This window comes from Pituophis catenifer, unplaced genomic scaffold (genome assembly GCF_029215685.1).
Source record: "Pituophis catenifer annectens isolate HBS135680 unplaced genomic scaffold, rPitCat1.0.hap2 SCAF_17, whole genome shotgun sequence".
Taxonomy (NCBI): domain Eukaryota; kingdom Metazoa; phylum Chordata; class Lepidosauria; order Squamata; family Colubridae; genus Pituophis; species Pituophis catenifer.
The window spans coordinates 14,389,178-14,413,917 of record NW_027256897.1 but is presented as its reverse complement, the minus strand read 5'-3'; the positions used below and the strand labels follow the sequence as shown (position 1 = coordinate 14,413,917).

Below are 24,740 nucleotides of genomic sequence, written 5' to 3'. Positions count from 1 at the left end.
TCAAATGTAAGGATATTCTACAGCAAATGTACAATTAGAATAGTAATTGAAATCTTTTGTTCAAGAGATTCATCCTTATGGAGCTCTGTGGCCAAAAACAGACCGATGGATTAGTGTGGCTTAACTTGCAGTTATGATCTTGCATTCCCTGTTTTATGATGCAGCCTTTTCAGGGAATTCTTTTCAGTGCTTTTCATCATGGACTTTTCAGTCCATGATGGCGTCTCTTACAGAGGATGCTGCTCCCTGTTTAAATTAGTCCTTCAGTTGGCCTCGGGGGTCTGATCATTCTCCAACCCAAGGAAGCCTTTTCAGGGTCCACTGCTTTCTTTCTGAGCTTCTGCCACTTTAAACCAGGGCACCTTGGTGGCTCAGAAATAAAATGGTTGGTGACTTCCCTTTCAGGATGGAACTGTGCATCTCATTTATGGCATTTTGGAGAAACCAGCTTCGTCCCTCCAAGCCATCAATGTTTCTGCTCTGCTCCGGAAGGGACTGCAGCGGGTGCAACTTCTGAAGCCCAAGATCAGAGTTCCCCCACTGCCTGGGGACCTGAAGACCATGGAGATCCGAGTCCCAGATGTGACCATTCCCCACCAGGAGACCACATACTGGTGTTACATGACCGAACTTCCAGACGACTTTGAAAAGCATCATATTGTCATGGTGAGTAGAATGCCCCCTTTTCTTCCTCCCTCACCGATTTGGGTTCAAGTCCTCCCAATGTGTTTTGCAAGGGACCGATTCTTCCTGAATCCAGGCCATCTCGTGCAAGATTAACAAGCATTGCAACCATCCCCACTGACCCCATCTGTACAGCTAGCATCATTCAAGATCATAAGGTCCCAAAAATATGGTGATGATATTATTTCCCCTTTTTCCAGCTTTCAGCTGTTAGATGGAAAGTTGTTTCTTCTTCTTCTTCTTCTTCTTCTTCTTCTTCTTCTTCTTCTTCTTCTTCTTCTTCTTCTTCTTCTTCTTCTTCTTCTTCTTCTTCTTCTTCTTCTTCTCCTCCTCCTCCTCCTCCTCTTCCTCCTCCTTCTTCTTCCTCCTCCTCCTCCTCCTCCTCCTCCTCCTCCTCCTCCTCCTCCTCCTCCTTCTTCTTCTTCTCCTCCTCCTCCTCCTCCTCCTCCTCCTCCTCCACCTCCACCTCCACCTCCTCTTCCTCCTCCTAAAAATATCAACATCATAAGGCTAAAAACATCATGTTTTTTAGCCTTAGTTCCAACATTCTTCCGCATTGTGCAAAGGAAGGAAAGGGGTATCCTGGCTTGTCTGGCTATTCCTTCTACCTCTCGGGAGCAGGAAGAGGGAGAGGGGGGGGGAGGCATGTGCCTCGGTTGGGACTCAGTGTTGCCCCTGCATGCTGCGTGAACTGGGCCTTTTTAGTTTGGGCATCACACACCATGGGGATGGAGGAATTGGCCTGGGTTTATTTCTGATGGTGGTTCTGACAATCTAGCTAGCATGTTGTGTGAACTCAGGAGATAGGGCTTACTCTGTGCTATTTCTTCATATCCAGCTGGAGGGAGGAGATTCACTTTGAAAGTCCCTTCAGCATAAGACCATTTTCCATTTTTGTGAATTTTCAGAATGAGGGAGCAATGCTTACTCCACCTGATTCATTTTGAGAGCAAGGAGATTCCTCTTTCCAGAGGAGTCCAATGGAGACTTCTAGTGTGGCTTCCCATTTGGTGAGGGGATTTTTATCCACCCCAAATCATCTGCCTTTAAAGAGACAAAATGGAGATTTTGCTTCTCCCGTCAATGGGAGCCTTGGTAGTACAGTGGTTTAAAGCACCCTGTTATTAACACAGCTGCCTGCAATTACTGCAGGTTCGAATCTCTCCAAGGCTCAAGGTTGACTCAGCCTTCCATCCTTTCTAAGATAGGTGAAATGAGGACCCAGTTTGTGGGGGCAATAAGCTGACTTTGTATAAATATACAAAAGTATGAAGGCTATTGCTTAACGCATTGTAAGCCGCCCTGAGTCTCCGGAGAAGGGCGGCATATAAATAAAATAAAATAAAATAAAATAAAATAAAATAAAATAAAATAAAATAAAATAAAATAAAATAAAATAAAATAAAATAAAATAAAATAAAATAAAATAAAATAAATAAATAAATAAATAGCGCATACAGAGCTTGGAGTGTCTCTACCTCCCCCATTCCTCCCTCAGTATGAGCCAGTGGTCACAGGCGGGAACGAAGCCCTGGTCCATCACATGGAGGTCTTCCAGTGCAGCCCCCACTTCCCAGCCTTCCCACACTACAGCGGCTCCTGCCACTCCAAGATGAAGCCGCAGCGCCTGAACTTTTGTCGACACGTCTTGGCTGCCTGGGCGATGGGTGCGCAGGTGAGCCTCAGGGGCCTTAACAAAGAACTGGGGCGGGGGCAGGAGAAAGACCCGGGTGGGAAGCCCCCCTGGATCCTCTGTCCTCAGACGATGCTTCAGGAGATGTTTTTTGCCCCAAATCGGCCATCCTGGCCTCAGGCAACATTTTGAATTAAGATGTGACCTGCCTCTCCCACCAGGGGTCTCCAGGTCTGCTTGCCTCCTTTGCTTTGCTTGCTCGCTTGTTTAAGGGGGGTGGGGGGTTCTGCGGGCTTGGGGTTTGGGGCAATAGAACTAGGCCCAAGCACTGGAAGAGTCCTATTTCAAAATGTTCTGGTTGGCTTTCAGGGCAGGAGGCTCCTACAATGGATCCATTGAAGCAGCCTGTTCTGGGCTCCTCAGATTCCCTGAGCCTCTGGAAATCCCTTCTGGGGGTTTGGGGGGTCTGAGCAAAATGGTAAAGCAGCAGCTCGGGGGGGGGGGTGCTTATGTAGACCTGCCAGGAGTCCTTCATTGTTCTTGCCCCGACCAAGACCGGGTAGTAGTTGAAGCCCAAAATGCTGTTGCACTTTGCTAAAGCCTAACTTTATTGGGGGAGCTTCGGTCTGATGTCTCCAGAGAAGGATTGGTTTGAGCTGCTGAAGTGGACCAGCTCCACCAAGGATCCCTCTTTCTTCCTTCCAGGCCTTTTACTACCCCGAAGACGCAGGGCTAGCCTTGGGGGGTCCCGGCTCCTCCAAATATTTGCGCCTGGAAGTCCACTACCATAATCCGCTGCTATTCGAAGGTGAGTGAGTCTGATCTTTGAGGATCAAAAAGAGAATGGAGGGGAGGAAGGGAGGAGAAGAGGGTCCTACAGGGGCTTTCTTCCAGACTGGCCTTGATCTGGAAGAACAAGGCAGCCATCTCGCCATCCATGTTTTAGGCTGCCTCTTCCCCTGCCAAGGTGGGCTTGCCTGAATTAAGCCAATAGCCCCTTTCTTGCAGTCTTGCCTCCCTCAAAGCGAAGGAAAGCAGCATCCGGCCAGCTTGCAGCTGAGAAAGGGACACACAGTCGCTTTGCAGATCTCCAGAAGGGCCCTGCTCTTCCCTCCCTCCTGTGAAAACTCCCCCATCCTGCTGCCTTTCGCTGGCCTGGGAAGGAGCACCCCCCCAGCTAACTCAGTACACTTCCCCCTGTTTGCATTGCCTTGTTTTGACAGCTGGCAGGTTTAAAAAAGGAAGCAGGGAGAACCGCATTTACATAATCAGAATTGCTGTTCCTTGGCTCTTCAGGATTTGTGCTATTTCTGGTCTGTGCTATTTTGCACCCAGGGCTGGGAGGCCAGGCAGTTCCGGCCAATGGGGGCCTTGCAGTCCTTCCTTTCCATCCATAAGATCCTCTGGATCTTGCTGTGCCTCAGCTGGCTGCAGCCCCAGGGCCTCATGGGAAGATGGCGCTATTCTGATGGCCACCACCAGCCCCCAAATCAAGGTTTGCCGGCCTAACCGTAGCAAACCTTCTCCAACGGCTGGCTACTAGTGGTGGGAGAGCTCCCAGCTGATTCCTGCCCCCCCCCCCACCAGTTCATGCGCAGGTGAAAGCTTGCCATTATTATTATTTTTTTTTTATTTATTTTATTTCTATACCGCCCTTCTCCCACAGGACTCAGGGCGGTGCACAGCCAAAATAAAACATTGTATACAAAATTTAAAAAACAATTTAAAAACAATTAAATAATTGTGGCCCAAATAATTTAAAACAACCCAAATTAAAACCGAATCAATTAAAACTGAGAGGACGGGATCAAGCCAGCCCAGCTAGATGGAATAAGTGTGTTTTTAGGGCCTGACGAAAAGTCCGGAGGTCTGATATTGTGCGTAACTCAGGGGGTAGGTCGTTCCAGAGGGCTGGTGCCGCCACAGAGAAGGCTCTCCCCCTGGGAGTCGCCAGCCGGCACTGTCTTGCCGACGGCACCCTGAGGAAGCCCTCCCTGTGCGAGCGAACCGGCCGGTGGGAGGCTATTGGCAGCAGAAGGCGGTCTCGCAAATACCCCGGCCCTAAGCCAAGGAGCGCTTTAAAGGTGATCACCAACACCTTGAAGCGCACCCGGAAGACCACAGGAAGCCAGTGCAGCTCGTGCAGGAGAGGTGACACATGGGAGCGCCCAGTCACTCCCATAATCCCCCGTGCGGCCGCATTCTGGACCAACTGCAGCCTCCGGGTGCACCCCAAGGGGAGCCCCATGTAGAGAGCATTGCAGTAGTCCAGGCAGGAAGTGACGAGTGCTTGAGTGGCCGTGCGTAGGATTGCCATGAAGCCAAAGCAATGCATCGTGAGGTAGTTGATTCCACTGGTTGATGGCCTTTTACCCTTTCCTCTTCTGGGGAAATCTGGGGTGAAACCCCCAAAGAGAATCTGGGCAGGAAGCTGCTGCTGCCCAAGTGATCTGAACTCTCCATTTAGGTTGGAGGAAGAGTAGTGCCACTCGCCTGCGTGGAAGATGAAAAAAACCGATGTGGCTCCAGAAGCCTGAGCTGCTGATCAGATCTGGCAGCTTCCATCGGTTTCATCAGAACCGCTCCTTCCGCTCACCACTTCTGACTCCCCACCTCTGGCAAGCAGTTGGGTAGCAATACCACTCTATAAAGCCTTAGTAAGGCCACACCTAGAATACTGCATCCAGTTTTGCTCACCACACTATAAAAGTCACTATTGAGACTCTAGAAAGAGTGCAGAGAAGAGCAACCAAGAAGATTAGGGGACTGAAAGCTAAAACATACGATGAACGGTTGCAGGAACTGAGCCTGGCTAGCCTAGTGAACAGAAGGACCAGGGGAGACATGATAGCAGACTTCCAGTATTTATTTATTTATTTATTTATAATTAGACTTCTATACCGCCCTTCTCCCGAAGGACTCAGGGCGGTGTACAGCCGTATTAAAACACATAGATTTACAAAATTTAAAACCAATTAAAATCAAATATATAAAATTTGGCTCAAAAATTAAAACATAATACGCCCCTTATAAAATTCATATTAGGCCAATCCGGCTTGCTGGAACAGAAGGGTCTTCAGGGCATGGCAAAAGGTACGCAGGTCGGGGCTAAAACAAAGCTCTAGGGGGAGCTCATTCCAGAGGGCTGATGCCCCTGCAGAGAAGGCTCTCCCCCTGGGTGTCGCCAGTCGACATTGTTTAGCCGACGGCACCCTGAGGAGCCCCTCTCTGTGGGAGCGTAGGGGCTGCCACAAAGAGGAGGGGATCAAGCTATTTTCCAAAGCACCCGAAGGCCAGACTAGGAATAATGGATGGAAACTGAACAAGGAGGGATTCAACCTGGAAATAAGGAGGAATTTTCTGACACTGAGAACAATCAATCAATGGAACAGAAGTTGTGGGAGCTTCATCACTGGAGGCTTTCAAGAAGAGACTGGACTGCCATCTGTCAGAAATGGTGTAGGGTCTCCTGCTTGGGCAGGGGGTTGGACTAGATCCACTGGTGGTCCGTGAGAAAATGTTGGTGGTCCGTAGAAAAATTATTTGCATTTTTTATATTGCACTAAATACTATTTATCTTTTTTAAAATATCTTATTAATGGTCCACAGGATTTAAAATTATGAATTTAGTGATCCCTGAGGTCTGAAAGGTTGATGACCCCTGGACTAAATTGACCTACAAGGTCCCTGCCAACTCTGTTTCCAATCCAATCCAACCCAACCCAACCCAACCCAACCCAACCCAACCCTACCCAACCCAACCCAACCCAACCCAACCCAATCCCAATCCCAATCCCAATCCCATCATCTCTGGGTAGCAATGGTGAGGACTTGAGGTCCTGGCGGAGTTCTCCCTGCCATAGGCCCATCCTAGAACCTAGAACAATGATGGCTAACCTTTTTGCCATCGCGTGCCAGGAGAGGGGGGGACGGGGGAGGGTCGCGCATGCACGTGCCCACGCACATGTGTGCACAACCCCCTCCCCCGCCCCCCGCTCCTGGCATATGATGGCCTGGTAGGCCCGTTTATCTTTCTTACCTGGGTCCAGATCCTCTCTGTGTATCTGGGAACGGTGAAAACAGCCTTTCCCACTCCCTTGGAGGCCCTACGGAGGCTGAAAAAGCCCATTTCCCAACTCCCGGTGGGACAGGAAGTGACATTTTTTGCTGTCCCCAGCCTCCAGAACCTCTCTAGGAGTCTGTAGGAGCCTCTCTAGGAGTCTGCAGGAGCCTCTCTAGGAGTCTCTGGAGGCTGGGGACAGGAAAAAAACGTCACTTCCTGTCCCACCGGGAGTGGGGAAATGGGCCCTTTGAGCCTCCATAGGGCCTCCAAGGGAGTGGGAAAGGCTGTTTTCGCCGTTCCCAGATACACAGAGAGGATCTGGACCCAGGTAAGAAAAAAAAACGGGCCTTCCCCTCCCCCCCCAGGCCCTCCAGAGGCAGGAAACAGCCTGTTTCCCTACTTCTGGTGGGCCTAGAAGGCCCGAAAATCAGCTGGCCGGCGCGCATATGCACCCCAGAGCTGAGCTGGCGTGCCCACTAATATGGCTCCGCGTGCCACCTGTGGCACGTGTGCCATAGGTTCGCCATCACGGACCTAGAACCTAGGACCTAGAACCAGGTCCTCTCTCCTCTCACCTGGAGGGACTGCTAGATGTCTTGTTGCCGAACCCAGGTACTCTTTCAAGACAAGACCTGCCGGTGGGGTGGGGAGAACTTTCCCTCGACTTTCTACTTCTTGAATCTTGCTCACCCTGGAATGGGTTGAAGAAGGCTTTTCGGGCTTCAAGGAGACCTCTGCACCTACCTTCCCACAGCTGGGGGGCACCGCCTGAAGGAGGAGGTTCCCTTCAACCCAAAGAAACACCCGAATTCAGTCTTTGTTTTCTGGGCAAGAGTTGTGGACCGTGAGCCTTTGTCCAAGCATGCCAGAGGTTGGTCTGGCCGTCCCATCCTCAGAGAAGGCACACAGAGTCCCTTTCCTGAAGCGGTGCCTTCAGTGTCCTTCAGAGAATTCGTGGCTGGCCTTGCTTGCACCCTGGAAGGCCCACTCAGTGGGGATTAGGGCTGGGGGACTCCCATAGGGCAGGGAGTCGCCAAAGAACTAGAGGGGTAGATTGTTTGGCACTGCCAGGGCCCAGAAGGGCGCATGCCCTCCCACGCTCTCAGGACAAAAGGGCTGTTGTGATTTCCAGGCCTCAGACAAGAGCAGGATCTCTTCTCAAGAGTCTCTCCCATCCCCAAATATCATGAGAGGCAGATGGCAAACGGGAGTCTGACAGCACCGATGCCAAGGTGGCATTGCTGGGATCATTTATGAGTAGAGTGCTTCTTTCCAGGGGGGTCTTCAGCAGCGTTGAAGAGACTGTCCATGCCATCCTGCCAAGCATCAGCAATGGGTTGGGTCGTGCACCTTGGGATTGCGCCCAAAACTTAACTTGACCCCGCTGGACTCTCTGGGGCCTTCCTTAGGAGGAAAGCGGTGCCCATTCTTCAGCAGAAAAGGTCTTTATGCAATTCTCCCCCTTTGCTTCTTGCCAGGCCGCCGCGACTCCTCCGGGATCCGACTCCATTACACGGCCTCCCTCCGACAGTATGACGCAGGAATCATGGAGCTGGGACTGGTCTACACGCCCGTGATGGCGATTCCCCCTGGCGAAAGCCAATTCTCCCTCACTGGCTACTGCTCGGACAAGTGCACCCAGCTGGTGAGGCCTCTGCCACTCCCTTAGGCTCCTGCAGATCTTGGTGCTGGGGAAGGCGTCCCTTCCCTTCTTTGAAAATGGAGAAGCTGCTCTTTGGGGCGGGGGTGGGGACGTGGCCTGCAGCACTTCCAGTAACTACCCTCCCTCCCTCCTTTCTTTCTTTCTTTCCTTCCTTCTTTCCTTCTTCCCTTCCCCTTTCTCCTTCCTTCCTTCCTTCCTTCCTTCCTTCCTTCCTTCCTTCCTTCCTTCCTTCCTTCCTTCCTTTCCTTCCTTCCTGTCATTCCTTCCTGACTGAGCTCCTCAGTCAGACTGATTCTGAATGGTGTCCAAATTCCCCAATACAGGAATTGGGTTAAAAAGACCAATTTACATGAAAATGCTGGTCAAGAGCAGAGGAAACCCCCACTCCCTTCCCGTCCATACAGGCAGCAGTGACATCCTCCCCAGCAGACCTGTCCAGTTGCCCCCCATAGCAGAGCCTGGCAGGAGCCCCATTTGAGTGCCCCATTCTCAGCTTATGGTTACCCTAAACATCCAGGGCTCCATTCATGTATCAGTTCCCTCAGCCGCTGTGCCAGGAGATTGACGTGCCTCCTAGGAAGCTATGGTTGTTTCACAAAGGAAACAACCTTTGTAAAATTGGGGGGGGGGGGGCAGAGATGAAACTTCATTTCTGATCCTGGATTGCATTCAGTGAATGAGAAGCAAACGGGGGCCAGCCTAACGCTTTCCCAAAGGGCACTCTGAGAAGCTGCACCTGTGCCTTTTCCCCCAGCCCACCCTGGGTCCACCAGGTATGGCATAAGGCAGGGTTCTCACCTGCAGTACCCCTCCCACAGACAGTCCCAGTGTTGGCTTCCTCCTCCCCCCCCGGCCCCCTCCCAGGTGAGCACTCCCAGATGAGCACATTCCTTCTCACTTCCTCTTCCTCCTCCTCCTCTCTGCAGGCTTTGCCACCTGCCGGGATTCACATCTTTGCTTCTCAGCTCCACACCCACCTGGCCGGGAGGAGTGTGGTGACCATGCTGTCCCGCGAAGGGAGAGACCGGGAAATTGTCAACAGGGACAGGCACTATAGCCCCCACTTCCAGGTACCCAGGGGAGGGGGGGCTCCAGGAAAGCATTGTGGTCTTCCCTCTCGGTGGCGGATGTGTCTCTTGCTGCAGCCAGTAGAGAAACTCAGCCCCCTCCTGAAAGTAGCAGCGGGAGGGCCAGCCCCCCCCCAAGAGAAAGCAGCCATTCTGCTGTGCCAAACCCCTCCCCCCATGCTCTGAGCATGGCAGACCAGCCTTTGTCCAGAGAGCTCCCAGGTGCTCCCAGCCTTCCAGGTGCCTGTGTCTCTTTCCTTTGGCCCCAGTGCAGGGCCTTTTCTTGGTCCCAAGGCCAAAGGACGACTGGGGCAGCACCAGGGGTTGCTGCCATGTAGCTGAAAAGCCGTCTTGTGACTTTTATGGAAGGGCTGATATACTTCCTCCTTCTTTCCTCTTACCCTGCGGGGGTGGTGGTATATGTGTCCCTCATCCTTCCAAACAGCTTCTGAGCCGAGAAAGGAAAAAGAGACACAGGTGGGGCCAAGGAGGCCTGGAGGGGAGCAGGCTGGGAATCCAGGCAGCAAGGAGGGTTGCAGAAAGAAACGTCAGGACAGCAGTGGAAACCAGACCAGGCTTGGGAAGCCTCCCACCCCCCCCCCACATTGATATCTGTTATAAACCAAAATTATAAAGGAACATCAAAAGCCAAAGACCATTTTTGCAGTTGAGCCACGATGGTGCAGTGGTTAGAATGCAGTACTGCAGGCTACTTCTGCTGACTGCCAACTGCCTGCAATTTGGCAGTTCAAATCTCACCAGGCTCAAGGATGACTCAGCCTTCCATCCTTCCAAGGTGGGTAAAATGAGGACCCAGATTGTTGAGGGCCAGAGACTGGCTCTGAAAACCACTCAGAGAGGGCTGTAAAGCACTATGAAGCAGTATATAAGTCTAAGTGCTATTGCTTTGCAAGTAACTCCTGATAGATTAGAGCCCTCGCTTGTGCCAGGGGCTCCATGCTGGCCATGGCGATGCCAAAACCCTACAATCAGAGCCGGATGAATCAGGCTCTCCCATGATAGGCTGGGATCTTTCTCCAAAGCGAAGCCTCCTCCGTTGCTCTGGCTTTGTGGCAAAGCCATGAGCAAAGCACATCAATCTGGTGTGCTTTGGGGACAGATGCTCTGGGAGGGCTTTGGGCTGGGGCTGGAGCTGCGTTTGGGGGCTGTGACGGCTCCTTTCTGCAAGGGCTCCAGGTGGCACTTATGCATCTATCAGTCTGGTGGCCAGAAACATTTTTCTAGGGGGAGGGGGACATCATTGTGGAATGGCCTCCTGTTGGTGCCCCCCCCCCCACCTCCAACATGATCTGGCTTCCAGTGAAAGAAAGTGAGGAAGCAGAGCTTTCATGGGTGGGAGGACTTTGGGGAGAGGGGGGGATCCAATGCCCTGCATCTGGAGAACAGCTTTTTTGGTTGGTGCTTGTCAAATGCTAAGTATCTTTTAGGATTGTGTCAGGATATCGGTCTGATATTGGTCTTATTTCCTGCCCTTCCCTCTGCACCTTCTTTGCCATTGTGCCCACCCACCCCTTTCTTGCCCCCCCTTTCTTCAGGAAATCCGCATGCTGAAAAAGGAGGTCTCCGTCTACCCGGTAAGCAAGCGCTGCTCTGCTTCGGAGGGGGGGGGAAACCCTCTGAATCGCCTAAGTAGGAACCAGAATGGGCTCATCAATCATGATTTCATTGAGGGCTGCATCAGGATTGTGGTTGACAATTTGGAAAATGATTGTGCATGGCCCACTCTGGCTCCCTCGTCACTCGTCTGACGAGTCACTCGTGTGATCAAATGCCACTTTTGCTAGTAAGTTGTTTTGTTAGTACTCTGCCGCAAGCAGCCCTCATGAGCTCTGTTTTCACTAGCAGAGGCACCATGGGCTAGTCCTTCACTGTTTCCAGGACTGCCCCACGGGCCAGATCTAAGCACCGCATGGGCCGGATCTGGCCCGCAGGTCTTGAGCATGATACCCCTGTTTTAGAGGGTTGTTAAAGTCACCTGGAGGTTTATCTGTATCTTCAGAGTCACCTCAAATGGGTATGGAGCCTTCTTGGAACTGCTGAAAAGACCGTGTTGTAGATTGGAGAGAGATGTTGTTGTATCCCTCCCCCTCCGTTGAGAGAGGGCTGCTCAATTTGGACAGAGATGGCCTCTTCGACCCCTCTTTCAAACCAGGGGTCCTCTCTGTCCCCAGCAGGGATTTTGCTGTCTTCAAACAAGTGGTCTTTGTTTTAAATGTGGATGGGCTGATGAATCTAGTCTTTTGGTTTGTTCTCCTATGTTGAGCCATGCGTTTATGAGAATGGAAGAATTTATTAATATAAATCTTTCCATTCCCCACCACCTTCTGAAGCTGAAGAAGCTTCTTGGATGAGAAGCAAAATGTCGTCAAAGAAAAAACAGAAAGTCCAGTTGCCTCTTGAAAAAAATCACCTTTGGGACAACCTTGAGGACAGAGCTTCAGCTGCTTGGTACCCCTTGAGGAGAGCCACAAGGGCAGCCCCATTAGCAGCAGCAGCTGCCACAACACACAGCTGGCGGCACAGAATTGGTTCCCTGCGTCCCTTAGATGCCCTCCTGTATCTGAACCAATCCTGCTTTCTGTCGTAGGGCGATGTGCTGAGAACCACCTGCGTGTACAACACAGAAGACAGGAATGAGACGACAGTGGTGAGTTGGGCTGGTGTTAAGTTGGGTGAATGAGGACGCAGCAAGCCAGGCAGTGAGTGACAACAGCTCTGTTTATTAGGGTGAGAACCCAGCAACCGACCTAGGGAACAGCTCCCTTTATATACCTTGCAGCTGTGGTGGTCAGCCAATCAGCTGAGGGTCAGTTAATTCAAACTGCCCGCCAAACAAACCTATTTACATAACAGCTGGAATTTTGTTCTGGGCTACTTTTGCTGCCCTGAGACTCAAATTAGAAACCAGCGATTGAAGGAAGGCCTGCAGGAGCTCAGTCTGCTCCAGTGGAGCCCCCACTCCCACTGACCTTCCTATTAGGGCAGTGGTTCTCAACCTTCCTAATGTCGCGACCCTTTAATACAGTTCCTCATGTTGTGGTGACCCCCAACCGTAAAATTATTCCTAAAACCATTGAAAATATGTGTTTTCCTATGGTCTTAGGTGACCCCTGTGAAAGGGTCATTTGACCTCCAAAGGGGTCACGACCCACAGGTTGAGAACCACTGTATTAGGGAGTCTTACAACCTTCAGCCTCCAGAGCACCTGAAGGCCCACAACTTCTGAAGGCAACTTCTGTCCCATGGGTTGATTGCTCTCACTATTGTTCTGTCCCCGTCCCCCCCCACACACACACAGCCAGCCGGGGGTTAAAGAAGTACTCGGCACACACAAGGTTCGTTATCAGGAACTTGGCAGCAATACGATAACCGTCTGCCAAGTGCTTTACTACAAGAAGAGGGAGTGTTCCTCCACCAGATAACAGCAACGAATACACACAGTTTTCAAAACAGTCCAGCTCAAACATGAAACCTTCAGCAGATTTGGCGTTGTACAAAGTGATTAGCCAGAAGTTAGCTTTGACCATCACAGAGTCTAAATGGCCACCACACTCTTATATAGCCTGTGGGGTGTGGTCCAGTGACTCAGCTTAATCCCTGGCATGCCTCCTCATCTGCTGCAAACGTTTATCTCGCCTTCGTTGGCGTGGATCCAGGAATGACTTATCACCCTCATCGCTGTCATTGGAGACACCTGGCTCCTGGTCAATCTCCTCTCCCTCGGCGGACACCTGAGGCATTGCCAGAGAGGAGAGGCCTGGAGAGGGAGGCCTGGCTGGCTCCTCTCCTTCATGTTCGGAGCCTTCTTCCTCCGATAAGATGGGCTCGGGGGTCGGAGCCACAACAACTATCAGAAAATTTCTCCTTCTTTCCAGGTTGAATCTCTCCTTGATCAGTTTCCATCCATTATTCCTTGTCTGGCCTTCGGATGCTTTGGAGAATAGCTTGAGCCCCTCCTCTCTGTGGCAGCCCTTAAGATATTGGAAGATGCTATCATGACTCCCCTGTCCTCCTCTTCACTAGCCTAGCCAAGCCTTCTTTCTATGTTTAGCCTCCAGTCCCCTAATCATCTTGGTTGGTCTTCTCTGCACTCAACATCTTTTTTATAGTGTGGTGACCAAAACTGGCTGCAGTATTCTAGGTGTGGTCTTACTAAGGCTTAATATTAGTACCTCCCATGATCTTGATTGTCTCCCTCTGTTAATGCAATTTAGGATTGCATTGGCATCCTCTCACTGTCCTTCTCTGGACATCGATGAATTAGTTTGTGTCAGTGGTGAAATGTAAAATTTGTTACTACCGGTTCTGTGGGCGTGGCTTGGTGGGAGGGGGGTTAATGTGACTGGGTGGGCGTGGCCAATTTTTTTTTTTACTTTTAAAAGCATTTTTTCTACAACTTTAAACATTTTTCTACAACCTCAGCTGATGATCCCAGCTGAGCTGCGCGATCAACAAAGGCTTTTTTTTTTTTACTTTTAAAAGCATTTTTTCAGCTGAAGAGGTTGTAGAAAAAATGCTTTTAAGTTTTTTTTTTTAAAAAGCCTCTGATGATTGCATGGCTCAGCTGGGCAGGGTGGGGGCAGGGATTTTTGCTACCAGTTCTCTGAAGCACCTGCCACCATCGCTACCAGATCGAACAATCCGGTCCAAACCAGGAGCATTTCACCCCTGGTTTGTGTCTTAGGGGTCGGAGCCACAACACTATCCCCCACCGCAGGGCCCTTCCCCCGGGGCTGCCGGTCGGGATGTGGTCAGGACGGGAACTGGTCGTGAAAGGTCCGTACCAGGTCAGGGGCCTGAATGGCAGAAGCGTCCACCCAGGTGAAATCCTCGGGCCCGTATCCCTTCCAGGCGATGAGGTATTGGAACCGCCCCTTCAGCCAACAGGAATCCCAGATACTGTTCACCTCGTACGTCGCGGAGTCATCCTCGTCAGCTGTGACGGGGGGACAGGCGCTGATGGGCGTCGGAGGTGACACAGCGGGGCCTCAGGGACCAGGAGGGATCGATGGAAAACAGGGTGGAGCCGCATGGAGCGGGGCAGAGTCAACCGGTAGGCCACCGGGTTGATGACTGCCTCGACGGGGAAGGGGCCGATAAAGCGGTGGTCCAGTTTCTTCACCGACCGGTCCGTGGGGAGGTGTTTCGTGGACAGCCACACCCAATCCCCGACTTCCAGCGGTGGCGTAGCCCGTCGTGGGCGGTCGGCGACCCATTTGTTATCCTCCTTCGCTCGGATCAGCTGCCGCCGCACCAGTTGCTGCACGGCCTGCAGTTCCGAGAGGAAGTCCCAGGTCTCAGGAACAGGGGAATCCGGAATCACCAAAGGGAAGAGCTGGGGATGGTAGCCGACGTTGGCATGGAACGGGGTCATCTGGGTGGAGGTGTGCTGGGAGTTGTTGAAGGCAAACTCCGCCAGGAGAAGGTATTCGGCCCAGTTGTCCTGCTGCTGGTTGACAAAACAGCAGAGGTACTGTTCCAGGATGCCGATGACCTTTTCCGTGCCCCCGTCCGTCTCCGGATGGTGCGCCGATGACAGGCACACCTGCACCTCCAACGCGGCCATCAGGCTTTTCCAGAAGCGGCCATGAACTGGGTCCTGCGGTCCGACACCACCCGGTCCGGCAGGCCGTGGAGGCGAAAGACGTACTGCAGGAACAAATGGGCTGTGGTGCGGGCTGACAGCAGGCCGCGGCACGGGATGAAATGTGCCATCTTCGTGAGCATGTCCACCACGACGAGGACAGTCGTGAACGTGGCGGACAGTGGCAGCTCGGTCAGGAAGTCCATGGAGATAGCTCCCCACGGTCTCTCCAGTGTCGGCAATGGCTGGAGGAGTCCAGGAGGTGGGCCGGACGCGGCTTTGGCCCGTCGGCACATCACACAGGACATCACATATGCGTGCACGTCGTGCCGTACCCGAGGCCACCAAAAAGTCCGCGTCACCAAGTTCAATGTCTTAAAGAAGCCGAAGTGCCCCGCCGCGGGGTTGTCATGGCACTGGTTCATGACAAGGGCTCGGAGCGGACTCGTGGGGACGTACAGCTGACCCCAGTGCTTGAGCAAGCCCTCCATGGGGACGCGGAGCTGACTTTCGCTTTCCGCTGCTGTGACCAGTCATCCCGGCGTTGCGCTTCCAGCACCTGAGCCCGCAGGTCCACCGGTTCCTGGACCGCAGCCAAGGATTCCACTGGCAGCACCGTCCGGGGGGGAAGGGAGTCCTTGGGGCAAAGGTATTCCGGCTTGCGGGATAGGGCGTCCGCCCTCTGATTGAGGCCACTCAGGATATACGTAACACGGAAGTTGAACTGGGCGAAAAACAACGACAACTGGATCTGCCGCTGGTTCAACTTCCTGGCCGTGGTGAGGTGCTCCAGGTTCCGATGGTCCGTCCGCACCTCCACCTGGTGTCAGGCCCCCTCGAGGTGATGTCGCCATGCCTTGAACGCAGCCTTGATAGCCACCAACTCCTTTTCCCAGATGGTATAGTTGCGCTCGGCAGGGTTGAGCTTCCTGGAGTAGTAGGCACAGGGGAAAAGAGTGCCGCCATCCACTGGGGCCTCTAGCAGCACCGACCCAAGCGCCACATTGGACGCATCCGTCTCAACCATGAACAGACGGTGCGGGTTGGGATGCTTCAGGACCGGCTCCGTGACGAAAGCCCGCTTGAGGATCTCGAAGGCCTGCTGCTGTGGGGGCTCCCACCTGAACGGGACCTTTTTCCGTAGGAGCTGGGTCAGTGGCAAGGTCAGGGTGGTGAAGCCCGGGATGAAGGTCCGGTAGTAGTTGGCGAACACCAGCAGGCGCTGGACGTCCTTCACCCGATGTGGGGGTTCCCAACTGCACAAGGCCTCCACCTTGCGCGGGTCCATCGTGATGCCCTCAGGGGTGATGATGTGCCCGAGGAACTCTATGGAAGTCTGGAAGAAGTAACATTTCTCCAACTTCGCATAGAGTTGGTGCTCCCACAGGCGCTGCAGGACCTGACGGACATGCTGGAGGTGGTTCTCCTGGGTCCGGGAATAGATCAAAATGTCATCCAGGTAGATCACCACGAACTGGTCCAGCATGTCCCGGAACACGTCGTTCATCAAGTGCTGGAAGACCGTGGGGGCATTGGTCAACACGAACGGCATGACGGTGTACTCGAAGTGGCCGTACTGGGTGCCAAACGCCGTCTTCCACTCGTCCCCCTCTCACACGCGGACTAGGTTGTAGGACCCTCGGAGATCGAGCTTGGTGAAGATCGAGGCCTCCCGCAACCTCTCCATCAGCTCCGGGATCAGCGGCAGGGGATAGCGATTCCGCATCGTGATGGCGTTCAGGCACCGGTAGTTGCAACACAGGTGTAAGTCCCCCGTCTTCTTCTTCACGAAGAGGACCGGGGCCGAGAGAGGGGAGGACGAAGGCCGGATGAACCCTCGGGCCAGGTTTTTGTCCAGAAAGTCCCGCAGGGCGGCCAGCTCGGGCTCTGACATGGAGTACAGGCGTCCCGAGGGCAGGGGCGCATTGGGCAGCAGGTCCACCGGGCAGTCGTAGGGTCAGTGCGGGGGCAAGTGGTCCGCCTCCTTCTCGCTGAACACATCGGCGAAGGACGTCAGCTCCGGAGGCAAGGAGTCAGTTGGCGTGGAGACGTCCCGGCCGGCGCAGGTGTGGTGGAGGTGGTCGACACACTGCAGGCTCGGGAACGAGATGGTGTTTCTCGACCACCTGAGGGTCGTGCGCCCGAAGCCAGGCCATCCCCAGGACCAACGGGAAATGGAGGTCCGCCGTTACATAGAATTGGATCGCCTCCTCGTCCGTCCCCACGGCGAGGCGCAAGGGCTGGGTGGCGAGCTTGATGGGCCCCGCCACGAGTTCCCACCCATCATCAATAGTCTCGACCCGCAACGGAGGGTCCACCGGAACCAAGGGGACCTTATAGTGGGCCACAAAGGCCTGGTCCATGAAGTTCATCGTGGCCCCCGAGTCCACCAGCGCATGCACCTGGAGCCCCTCCGACTGGTTGGCCAACAAAACCCGGGTGTCCAGAATCAAATGTCGAGGGGGCTCACAGTCCACAGCTGCCGACTCGGCCCGTTTCCTGGCTGATCACGCCGACTCTCCGGAACAGGCATGGGCGCCCCACCCCGTTTCCTGAGGCATGAGGCTGCAAAATGTCCAGCCTCGCCGCAATAGAGGCACAATCCCCCCTGACGTCTCCACATCCGCTCCTGGGCTGTCAGGTGAGGTCTGGCTGCTCTGAGCTCCATGGGCTCCTCAGCCATCGCCACAGAATGCGGGGTGGCCTGGGGCGCTGTCGGCGTGGGATGAGGGGGTGCAGGAGCTGCCGGGGGGTCCTGAAGGGTCCGTCGCCGGAGCAGGCGAGCGTCGATCCGCAGGCACTGGGTCACCAGCTCATCGAGGGTCAGAGGCACCTCCATCCGAACCAGGTCGTCCTGCAGCTCGTCTGAAAGGCCGTCCTGGAAGGCATCCATGAGCACCGCCTCATTCCAGGCAGAGTCCTGGCCTAGGAGTCGGAACTCCACAATATAGTCCTGCAGGGGGCGCTTTCCTTGGCGGAGGTCCTTGATGCGCCTCACTGCCATCTGAACCCGGAGGGGGTCCTCATACATTACGCGCAGGTGCTGCAAAAAACCCTGATAGTCCAGGAGCAAGGGGCTATTTTGCAGCAACAGGGGCGTGGCCCATCGGGCGGCAGAGCCGGAAAGGAAGCTGATTGTGATTGCCACCCAAGCCCGGTCATCCGGAAAATCCTCTGGCCTCATTGCCATGAAGAGTTGGCATTGCCCCATGAAGGCCGAAAACATTTCCGGCTGCCCAGAAAACCTCTCTGGCACATTCACTGGGCATCTCGAGCGGGGAGGAGGAGGAGGAGGAGGAGGGAGAGCTGCAGGAGCATTCCCCAAAGCAAGTTGGGCAGTTAACTGGGCCACTTGCTGCTGCAGGAGCTGGTTGGCATCTTGCAGCTGCTGTAACTGCTGCTGCAGCTGTTGGTCCATCGGGGTTAAACGATGGTTTACGTTTCAGGTGACGGACAAGATGTTCTGTCCCCATCCCCCCACACACACAAACAGCCAGCCGGGGGTTAAAGAAGTACTTGGCACACACAAGGTGCGTGCCAAGTGCTTTACTACAAGAAGAGGGAGTGTTCCTCCACCAGATAACAGCAACGAATACACACAGTTTTCAAAACAGTCCAGCTCAAACATGAAACCTTCAACAGATTCGGCGTTGTACAAAGTGATTAGCCAGAAGTTAGCTTTGTCCATCACAGAGTCTAAATGGCCACCACACTCTTATATAGCCTGTGGGGTGTGATCCAGTGACTCAGCTTAATCCCTGGCACGCCTCCTCATCTGCTGCAAACGTTTATCTCGCCTTCGTTGGCGTGGATCCAGGAACGACTTATCACCCTCATCGCTGTCATCGGAGACACCTGGCTCCTGGTCAATCTCCTCTCCCTCGGCAGATACCTGAGGCATTGCCAGAGAGGAGGGGCCTGGAGAGGGAGGCCTGGCCGGCTCCTCTCCTTCATGTTCGGAGCCTTCTTCCTCCGATAAGATGGGCTCGGGGGTTGGAGCCACAACAACTATCAGAAAATTTCTCGTTCTTTCCAGGTTGAATCTCTCCTTGATCAGTTTCCATCCATTATTCCTTGTCTGGCCTTTGGAGGGGGGTTAATGTGACTGGGTGGGCGTGGCCAATTTTTTTTTTTTTTACTTTTAAAAGCATTTTTTCTACAACCTTAAGAGGTTGCAGAAAAAAATGCTTTTAAAAGCCTCTGATGATCCCAGCTGAGCTGCGCGATCAACAAAGGCTTTTTTTTTTACTTTTAAAAGCATTTTTTCAGCTGAAGAGGTTGTAGAAAAAATGCTTTTAAGTTTTTTGTTAAAAAAGCCTCTGATGATTGCATGGCTCAGCAGGGCATGGGGGGGGGGCAGGGATTTTTGCTACCAGTTCTCCGAAGCACCTGCCACCATCGCTACCAGATCGAGCAATCCGGTCCAAACCATTTCACCCCTGGTTTGTTTTCCTTCTGGTGTTCTGGTGGCCTCTGGAAGAAGGCTGTTCTTCCAGAGGCCACCAGAGCTCTCCTTCCCAACACGGTGAGGTTGAAACAGATGATCTCCAGGATCCTTTCCAGCCCTTACATTTCATGATTTGTATAATATGGTGCCTGGAACTGGACATGCATATAAAACAGAATTCAGAAATAGTATCTCAAATTGCACTGGCTCTTTGGTAGCCCGTCACAATGTTATGTGATATTAGAATCAGTGGTGAAATGTAAAATTTGTTTCTACTGGTTCTGTGGGTGGTAATGTGATGGAGTGGGCGTGGCCAACTTTTTTTTTTTACTTTTAAAACCATTTTTTCTACATACAAAAATGGTTTTAAAAGCCTCTGATGATCCTAGCTGAGCCGCGCGATCATCAGAGGCTTTTTTTTTTTAACTTATAAAAGCATTTTTTCGGCCAAAGAGGTTGTAGAAAAAATGCTTTTAAAAGGCTCTGATGATCCCAGATGAATTGCCTGATCGTCAGAGGCTTTTTTTTCTTTTAAAAACATTTTTTCTACAACCTCTTCAGCCGAAGAGGTTGTAGAAAAAATGCTTTTAAAAGCCTCTGATGATCCCAGCTGAGCCGTGAGATCATCAGAGGTGTTTTTTTTTTAACTTATAAAAGCATTTTTCCGGCCGAAGAAGTTGTAGAAAAAATGCTTTTAAAAATAATTTTAAAAAAGCGTCTGATGATTGCATAGCTCAGCTGGGTATGGGGGGTGGGCAGGGATGTTTGCTACCGGTTCTCCGAACCACCCGCTGCCAGTTCAAACCAGGAGCATTTCACCCCTGATTAGAATGTTATTAGATTGAAGCAGTTTATACACCTTATAATAGGAAACACTTTGCATAAGCTCCCCACCACCAGACCCCACCACCAGACCCCAACTCGCCGAGGCTGATGAGGGCCTGGAAAAGAGCCCTGGCAGACCTCGGTTCCTGGCGGACCTGGCGGACCTTGGTTCCTCTCTTGCCCTCCTGTCAACCACAGCAGAGCAGATCAAGGCCAGGTCAGCCCCTGAGGCCCCTGGAGTTTGCCAAAAGGCAGGGAGGCCTTTTTGTCCAAGGCCACAGAGATCCCTCAGAAGGGCCGAAGGCCATCTGCCAAACTCAGGTGTTTTTCTGGGAATGTCCAGCAGCTTAAAGCCAAGAGGAAGGCAGCACTGCCAGGAATTGGGAGTGGGCTTCCATTGTCCAGCTGGCCAATGTTTTTCCCCCCACTGCCGGCCAAACAGGAGAACAAATCCTTATGCTCCCAAGAAGGGAATTTGCATCAACAGGTCCCAGTCCATGGCGCCCATAGTTCCAGCTGTGGGCTGAAAAATGGAGCAGGCAAAATGGAGGCAAATGGGGGCTGGGGCTTGCGGGGGGGCTTTCTGTGTGTGTGTGAAATGCTGAGGAGCTTTACTTCCCTTTTCTGCAGGGAGGATTTGGAATCATGGAAGAGATGTGTGTGAACTATGTCCATTACTACCCCCAGACAGAGCTGGAGCTGTGCAAAAGTGCCATCGACCCGGGATACTTGCACCGCTATTTTCAGCTTCTGGACAGGTAAAATGATGCTGGGACAGCAGCAGCAGTCGGGCATCCCAGGTAGGGGATAATAATGTTTTTAAGGCTGGCTCTTTCCTTGGCTCTGCTGCCAAGGACAGAAGGAAGTTGGGGAAGGAATTCCTCAGGATGTCTCTCTGACCGCAGCCCCTCAGGGCAGTGAGGGCTGCCCTGAGGAGCAGCTGGCCTGGAATGAGGCTAGGAGGGTGGCTGCATACAGGTGGGGGCCCTCCTTGCCCTCTTGGCAGTTGGCCAGCAAACCCCCTCCCTGCTTGGCTGGTTCTTTCCCGCTGGAGGCAGTGACGGCTGCAGAGAGGCTCCCCGGGAAATCCTGAGGCTCATTGGAGCAAAGGCTGTTGGTTCTGTGGGGCCCCCAAGGCTTTAGTGCCTAGAGAGGGAACTCGGCTGCCTAGAGAGGGAAGAGGGTCTGCCAAAAAGCAGGAGGAAATGGCCCACCTTCATCCCAGGACTCTTCTCAGAAGGCTGAGGTTAAGCAGGTTACAGACTGAGTCCGATCTGATAAACTTTTTTTGAAGCAGTTGTTAAGCAAATGTTAAACAAATCCATTTTATCCAACAGACATTATTTGCCCATTCCAGTAAACACTGGAAACCAGCCCAAAATGCCAAAATTCACGGTCGCCTGATTACAGGACACTGCAAACATTCATAAATACAAATCAGTTGTCAAATGCTCAAAACACAGTTGTGGGACTGTGGGGGCGGGAGGGGAGTGTGTGTGCAGCCACACACTCTCCAGGACCAGATTGTAAATAACATTGTGGGTGTGTGTCTCATAACTTTGAACCAGGTTAACTACCGGCGGTAGGATGTGATCTATAATCATACAAATATGCATACCATTAAAAGCAGAGCTGATTGCAAACTAGTAAATAACAACAGCAATAAGACTATTGCTATTGCTGTAATATATTCACAGTGCTTTACAACCCTCTCTAAGCAGGGTTAAGAAGAGTCAGCCTCTTGCCCCCAGCAATCTGGGTTCTCATTTTACCCACCTCAGAAGGCTGGAAGACTGAAGCAACCTTGAGCTGGTGAGATTCGAACTGCCAAATTGCAGGCAGCTATCAGTCAGCAGAAGTAGCCTGCAGGCTACTGCGCCACCATGGCTACTGTAATAATAGCGAGTGACAACAGAGAAGCTAGTCAGGACACAGGATGGCAGGTCTTCTGCATGGTCCCAACCAGCGTGGCTCCCTCTTCGAGTCCCAGAAGACGTGATGCGTGATGGGCTGTCTGTGGAGAACCCAGGAGTGGGTGACCTCTTCTGCCCTCTCAGTTTGCCAGGCATGGGCCGGGGGCGGGGGGGCATGTCCTAATGCTTCCAACTGTGGTCCAGTGGTGCCAGGAGAAAATCAATAATTGCACTGGAACCAGAGGAGGAATTGTGAGAGGATGGTGTCCAATATCCACTTTATACTTGAAAACTCCCTATAGACAAATGAGGATGCTGAAGAAGCTTCTTGGATGAGAAGCAAAACGTCTTCAAACAAAAACCAGGAAGGTCAGTTGCCTCTTGAAAAAGCACCTTTGGGACAACCATGACCTGGTTGAGAATCTCCATAGATAACCCTGGAATTTGTTTACTCTGTCTTCCTAGTGTCCATTAAATGGGATTCTCCCACTGATACTTTCCTCCTCTTCCTCCCCCTCATCTTGAAATGCTCCTGTACTCTTTGCTCTTGTTGTTGGGACCCCTCTCTGCTTTCCCATTCCTGATGCATGGAATTTCTCCTCTGGTAGATTCAACGATGAAGACATCTGCACATGCCCAGATGCCTCAGTCACAAGGCAGTTTTCTTCCGTCTCTTGGAACCTGTTCAGCAGAGAAGTCCTGAGAGCCCTTTATGACTCTGCTCCAATTTCCATGCACTGCAATAAATCCTCTGCTGTCCGGTTTCTGGTAGGAAGGACCCTCTGGGAAAATTTGGGGCATCCTTGGGCAAGCTTGGCTGGCGGGCTCTGCTGATCCCTCAGCTCAGGGCTGGATCTGGCCTCTCGTGGAGCCTGGATGGACTCTTTTGACCGGGCTTGTATGGGCGCTTAACTGACCCTGCTGTGTCCACAAAGTGGGAGTCTCCAAGCCCACAAAATGGGAGCTTGTGAGAGGTGGAGGCTGCTTGGGGTAAAAGGAGAACATTCAGGAGATTGAAACAAGGATCCTTTAAATCTGGAGTTCCTGAGAGGGGATGTGTTTGTGTGGCCCTGAACTATGGCTATAGCTATATCCATGTCTGCCAAAGTTTCCACTGGGAACTTGTGAACATCCTAGACCAAGCTAAGACCAAAACTGTTAGGGCCTTTGAGATGGGAGCTTCTTGCAACCTTCCACGGGACTGGGGGCAGGACGTGATCTCCCTCCCTCCCCTTCCTTCCTTATTAGGATAAGTGCATGTAGCTGTGTGCCTCTGCCATTTGGCTGCCGCACCTTCCCCATAGCCCCACAGCCATGGTGCAAGCTGTGAACTTGCACCATGGCTTCTGCCTGCCATCCGATTGGCTGGTGGCTAACCGTACCATGCAGCCAAAGGCCCAGGACAAATGGTATCTTGGCAAATGGGCCAGACCTAAGGGCGCGGGGCGGAGGGCCGGAATAAATATGGTGGTTTATATCAGGACATATAAACCATCATATTTACAAACCATTCAAAAGAGGCAACCAGAAAGCTAAGAGGAAAACAAAAAGATCAGGTGTAGGTCTCCAGCAGCCTACACCTACACCAGATAAGTAGGGATTGACACCAAACAATCAGGCAAAAAACAATGCCCTAACCAAGGAACCACCCAGGAGACAATCACACCCCTACCAGCGTTGGCAAGCCTGGACTGGATTAGTCTATGGGGTAGTCTAACCAAGAGAAAAAGTAGGGGTGATGTGATAGCCATCTTCCAATACTTGAGGGCTGCCCCAAAGAAGAGGAGGACAGCTTACTCTCCAAAGCACCTAATGGCAAGATAAGAAGCAGCTGGGCTGGTTGCGAGATGCATTTCCCTTGCATGTCCTCATGAGCATCTACGCATTGTCAATCAGGAGCTCTACCTGTGCAGAGAGAGGAAAGGTTGCTGGGTCTTCAGAGCTCAGCCAGTGCCCAGTAGACGTTCTCCGGGTTCCAGGGATGTGGTTGGGATGCTTCCAACCTGTAGCTATATAAGTCAATGCTTGGTTTATTCCATCTGTGTTTTCCAAGTAAGGTTGGGCATATTGCCAATTGGCCTTGTAGATGGTTGATAGTGTGCACTCCAGACACTTATAGTCTCCATTTTCTCTCTAGGGTGAATGGGAAAAGCAGCCTTTACCGAAAATCACCCAAGTATTGCCCATGTCAGCACATGGCCACTGCGAAGATCATAGACCTCTGGGCCCCACCCATGTCAAATTAGAAAAGGCTCAGTGAGACGGAGGCTGCCCTTGGGCCTCTTTCGTCCCTCCCCAGCTCTGCTTTGTTGGTACTTCAGATCTGGAAGGCTTTGTTTGGGGAGGAGAGGAATTGCCATGCCCTCCTTCCAGCGGCTGTGCTCTCTGAGCAGCCAGACAGAAGCCCTGGCAGCCGAGGGAGGGCTCTGATCTGCAGTCAGCTGGATTTCACCTGTCCTGCCTTGGAAATCATTGGGGAAGCCTGCAGCACCTTAGCCGGAGTGGGAATTGCTCTTGCATATGCTGTAGATGGGCATGTGGCATCTTCAAGCATGCCCCCTTCTGGAATGAGTTCCAAAAGGATGTTCTCCTGTGGCTCTGCGATGGAGCATATTCTTGCCCCCCCCCCCTTCCTCAGTTCCTGCTTGCTGGAATTCCTTCACTCACCTGCAGATGCCTTGGCCAGCCCATCTTCTCCTTCCCTGTTCCTCGGATACTTTGCTTTCCCCTCACAATTGACTCCAGAATCACATTCCAATAAAGGCAGTAATTAAGGTGTCTTCGGTTGTTCAACGTTCATTATTTAATCATCTGGATAACTGGCAAGCACTTTTGAAAGT

General features: G+C 52.4%; 1 protein-coding gene across 1 annotated transcript in view; it reads left to right on the top strand.

The window, feature by feature from the left end:
- DBH (dopamine beta-hydroxylase) overlaps positions 1-24,160 on the top strand; it is a 31,187-nt gene extending 7,027 nt beyond the window's left edge. The window contains exons 3-12 of the mRNA XM_070955702.1: positions 406-666; positions 2,183-2,359; positions 3,023-3,125; positions 7,859-8,025; positions 8,970-9,113; positions 10,667-10,705; positions 11,719-11,778; positions 20,618-20,745; positions 22,509-22,668; positions 24,038-24,160. Coding sequence (XP_070811803.1) covers positions 406-666; positions 2,183-2,359; positions 3,023-3,125; positions 7,859-8,025; positions 8,970-9,113; positions 10,667-10,705; positions 11,719-11,778; positions 20,618-20,745; positions 22,509-22,668; positions 24,038-24,160 — 1,362 coding nt within the window. The remainder of the gene's footprint in view (positions 1-405; positions 667-2,182; positions 2,360-3,022; positions 3,126-7,858; positions 8,026-8,969; positions 9,114-10,666; positions 10,706-11,718; positions 11,779-20,617; positions 20,746-22,508; positions 22,669-24,037) is intronic.
- Positions 24,161-24,740: the final 580 nt, after the last annotated feature.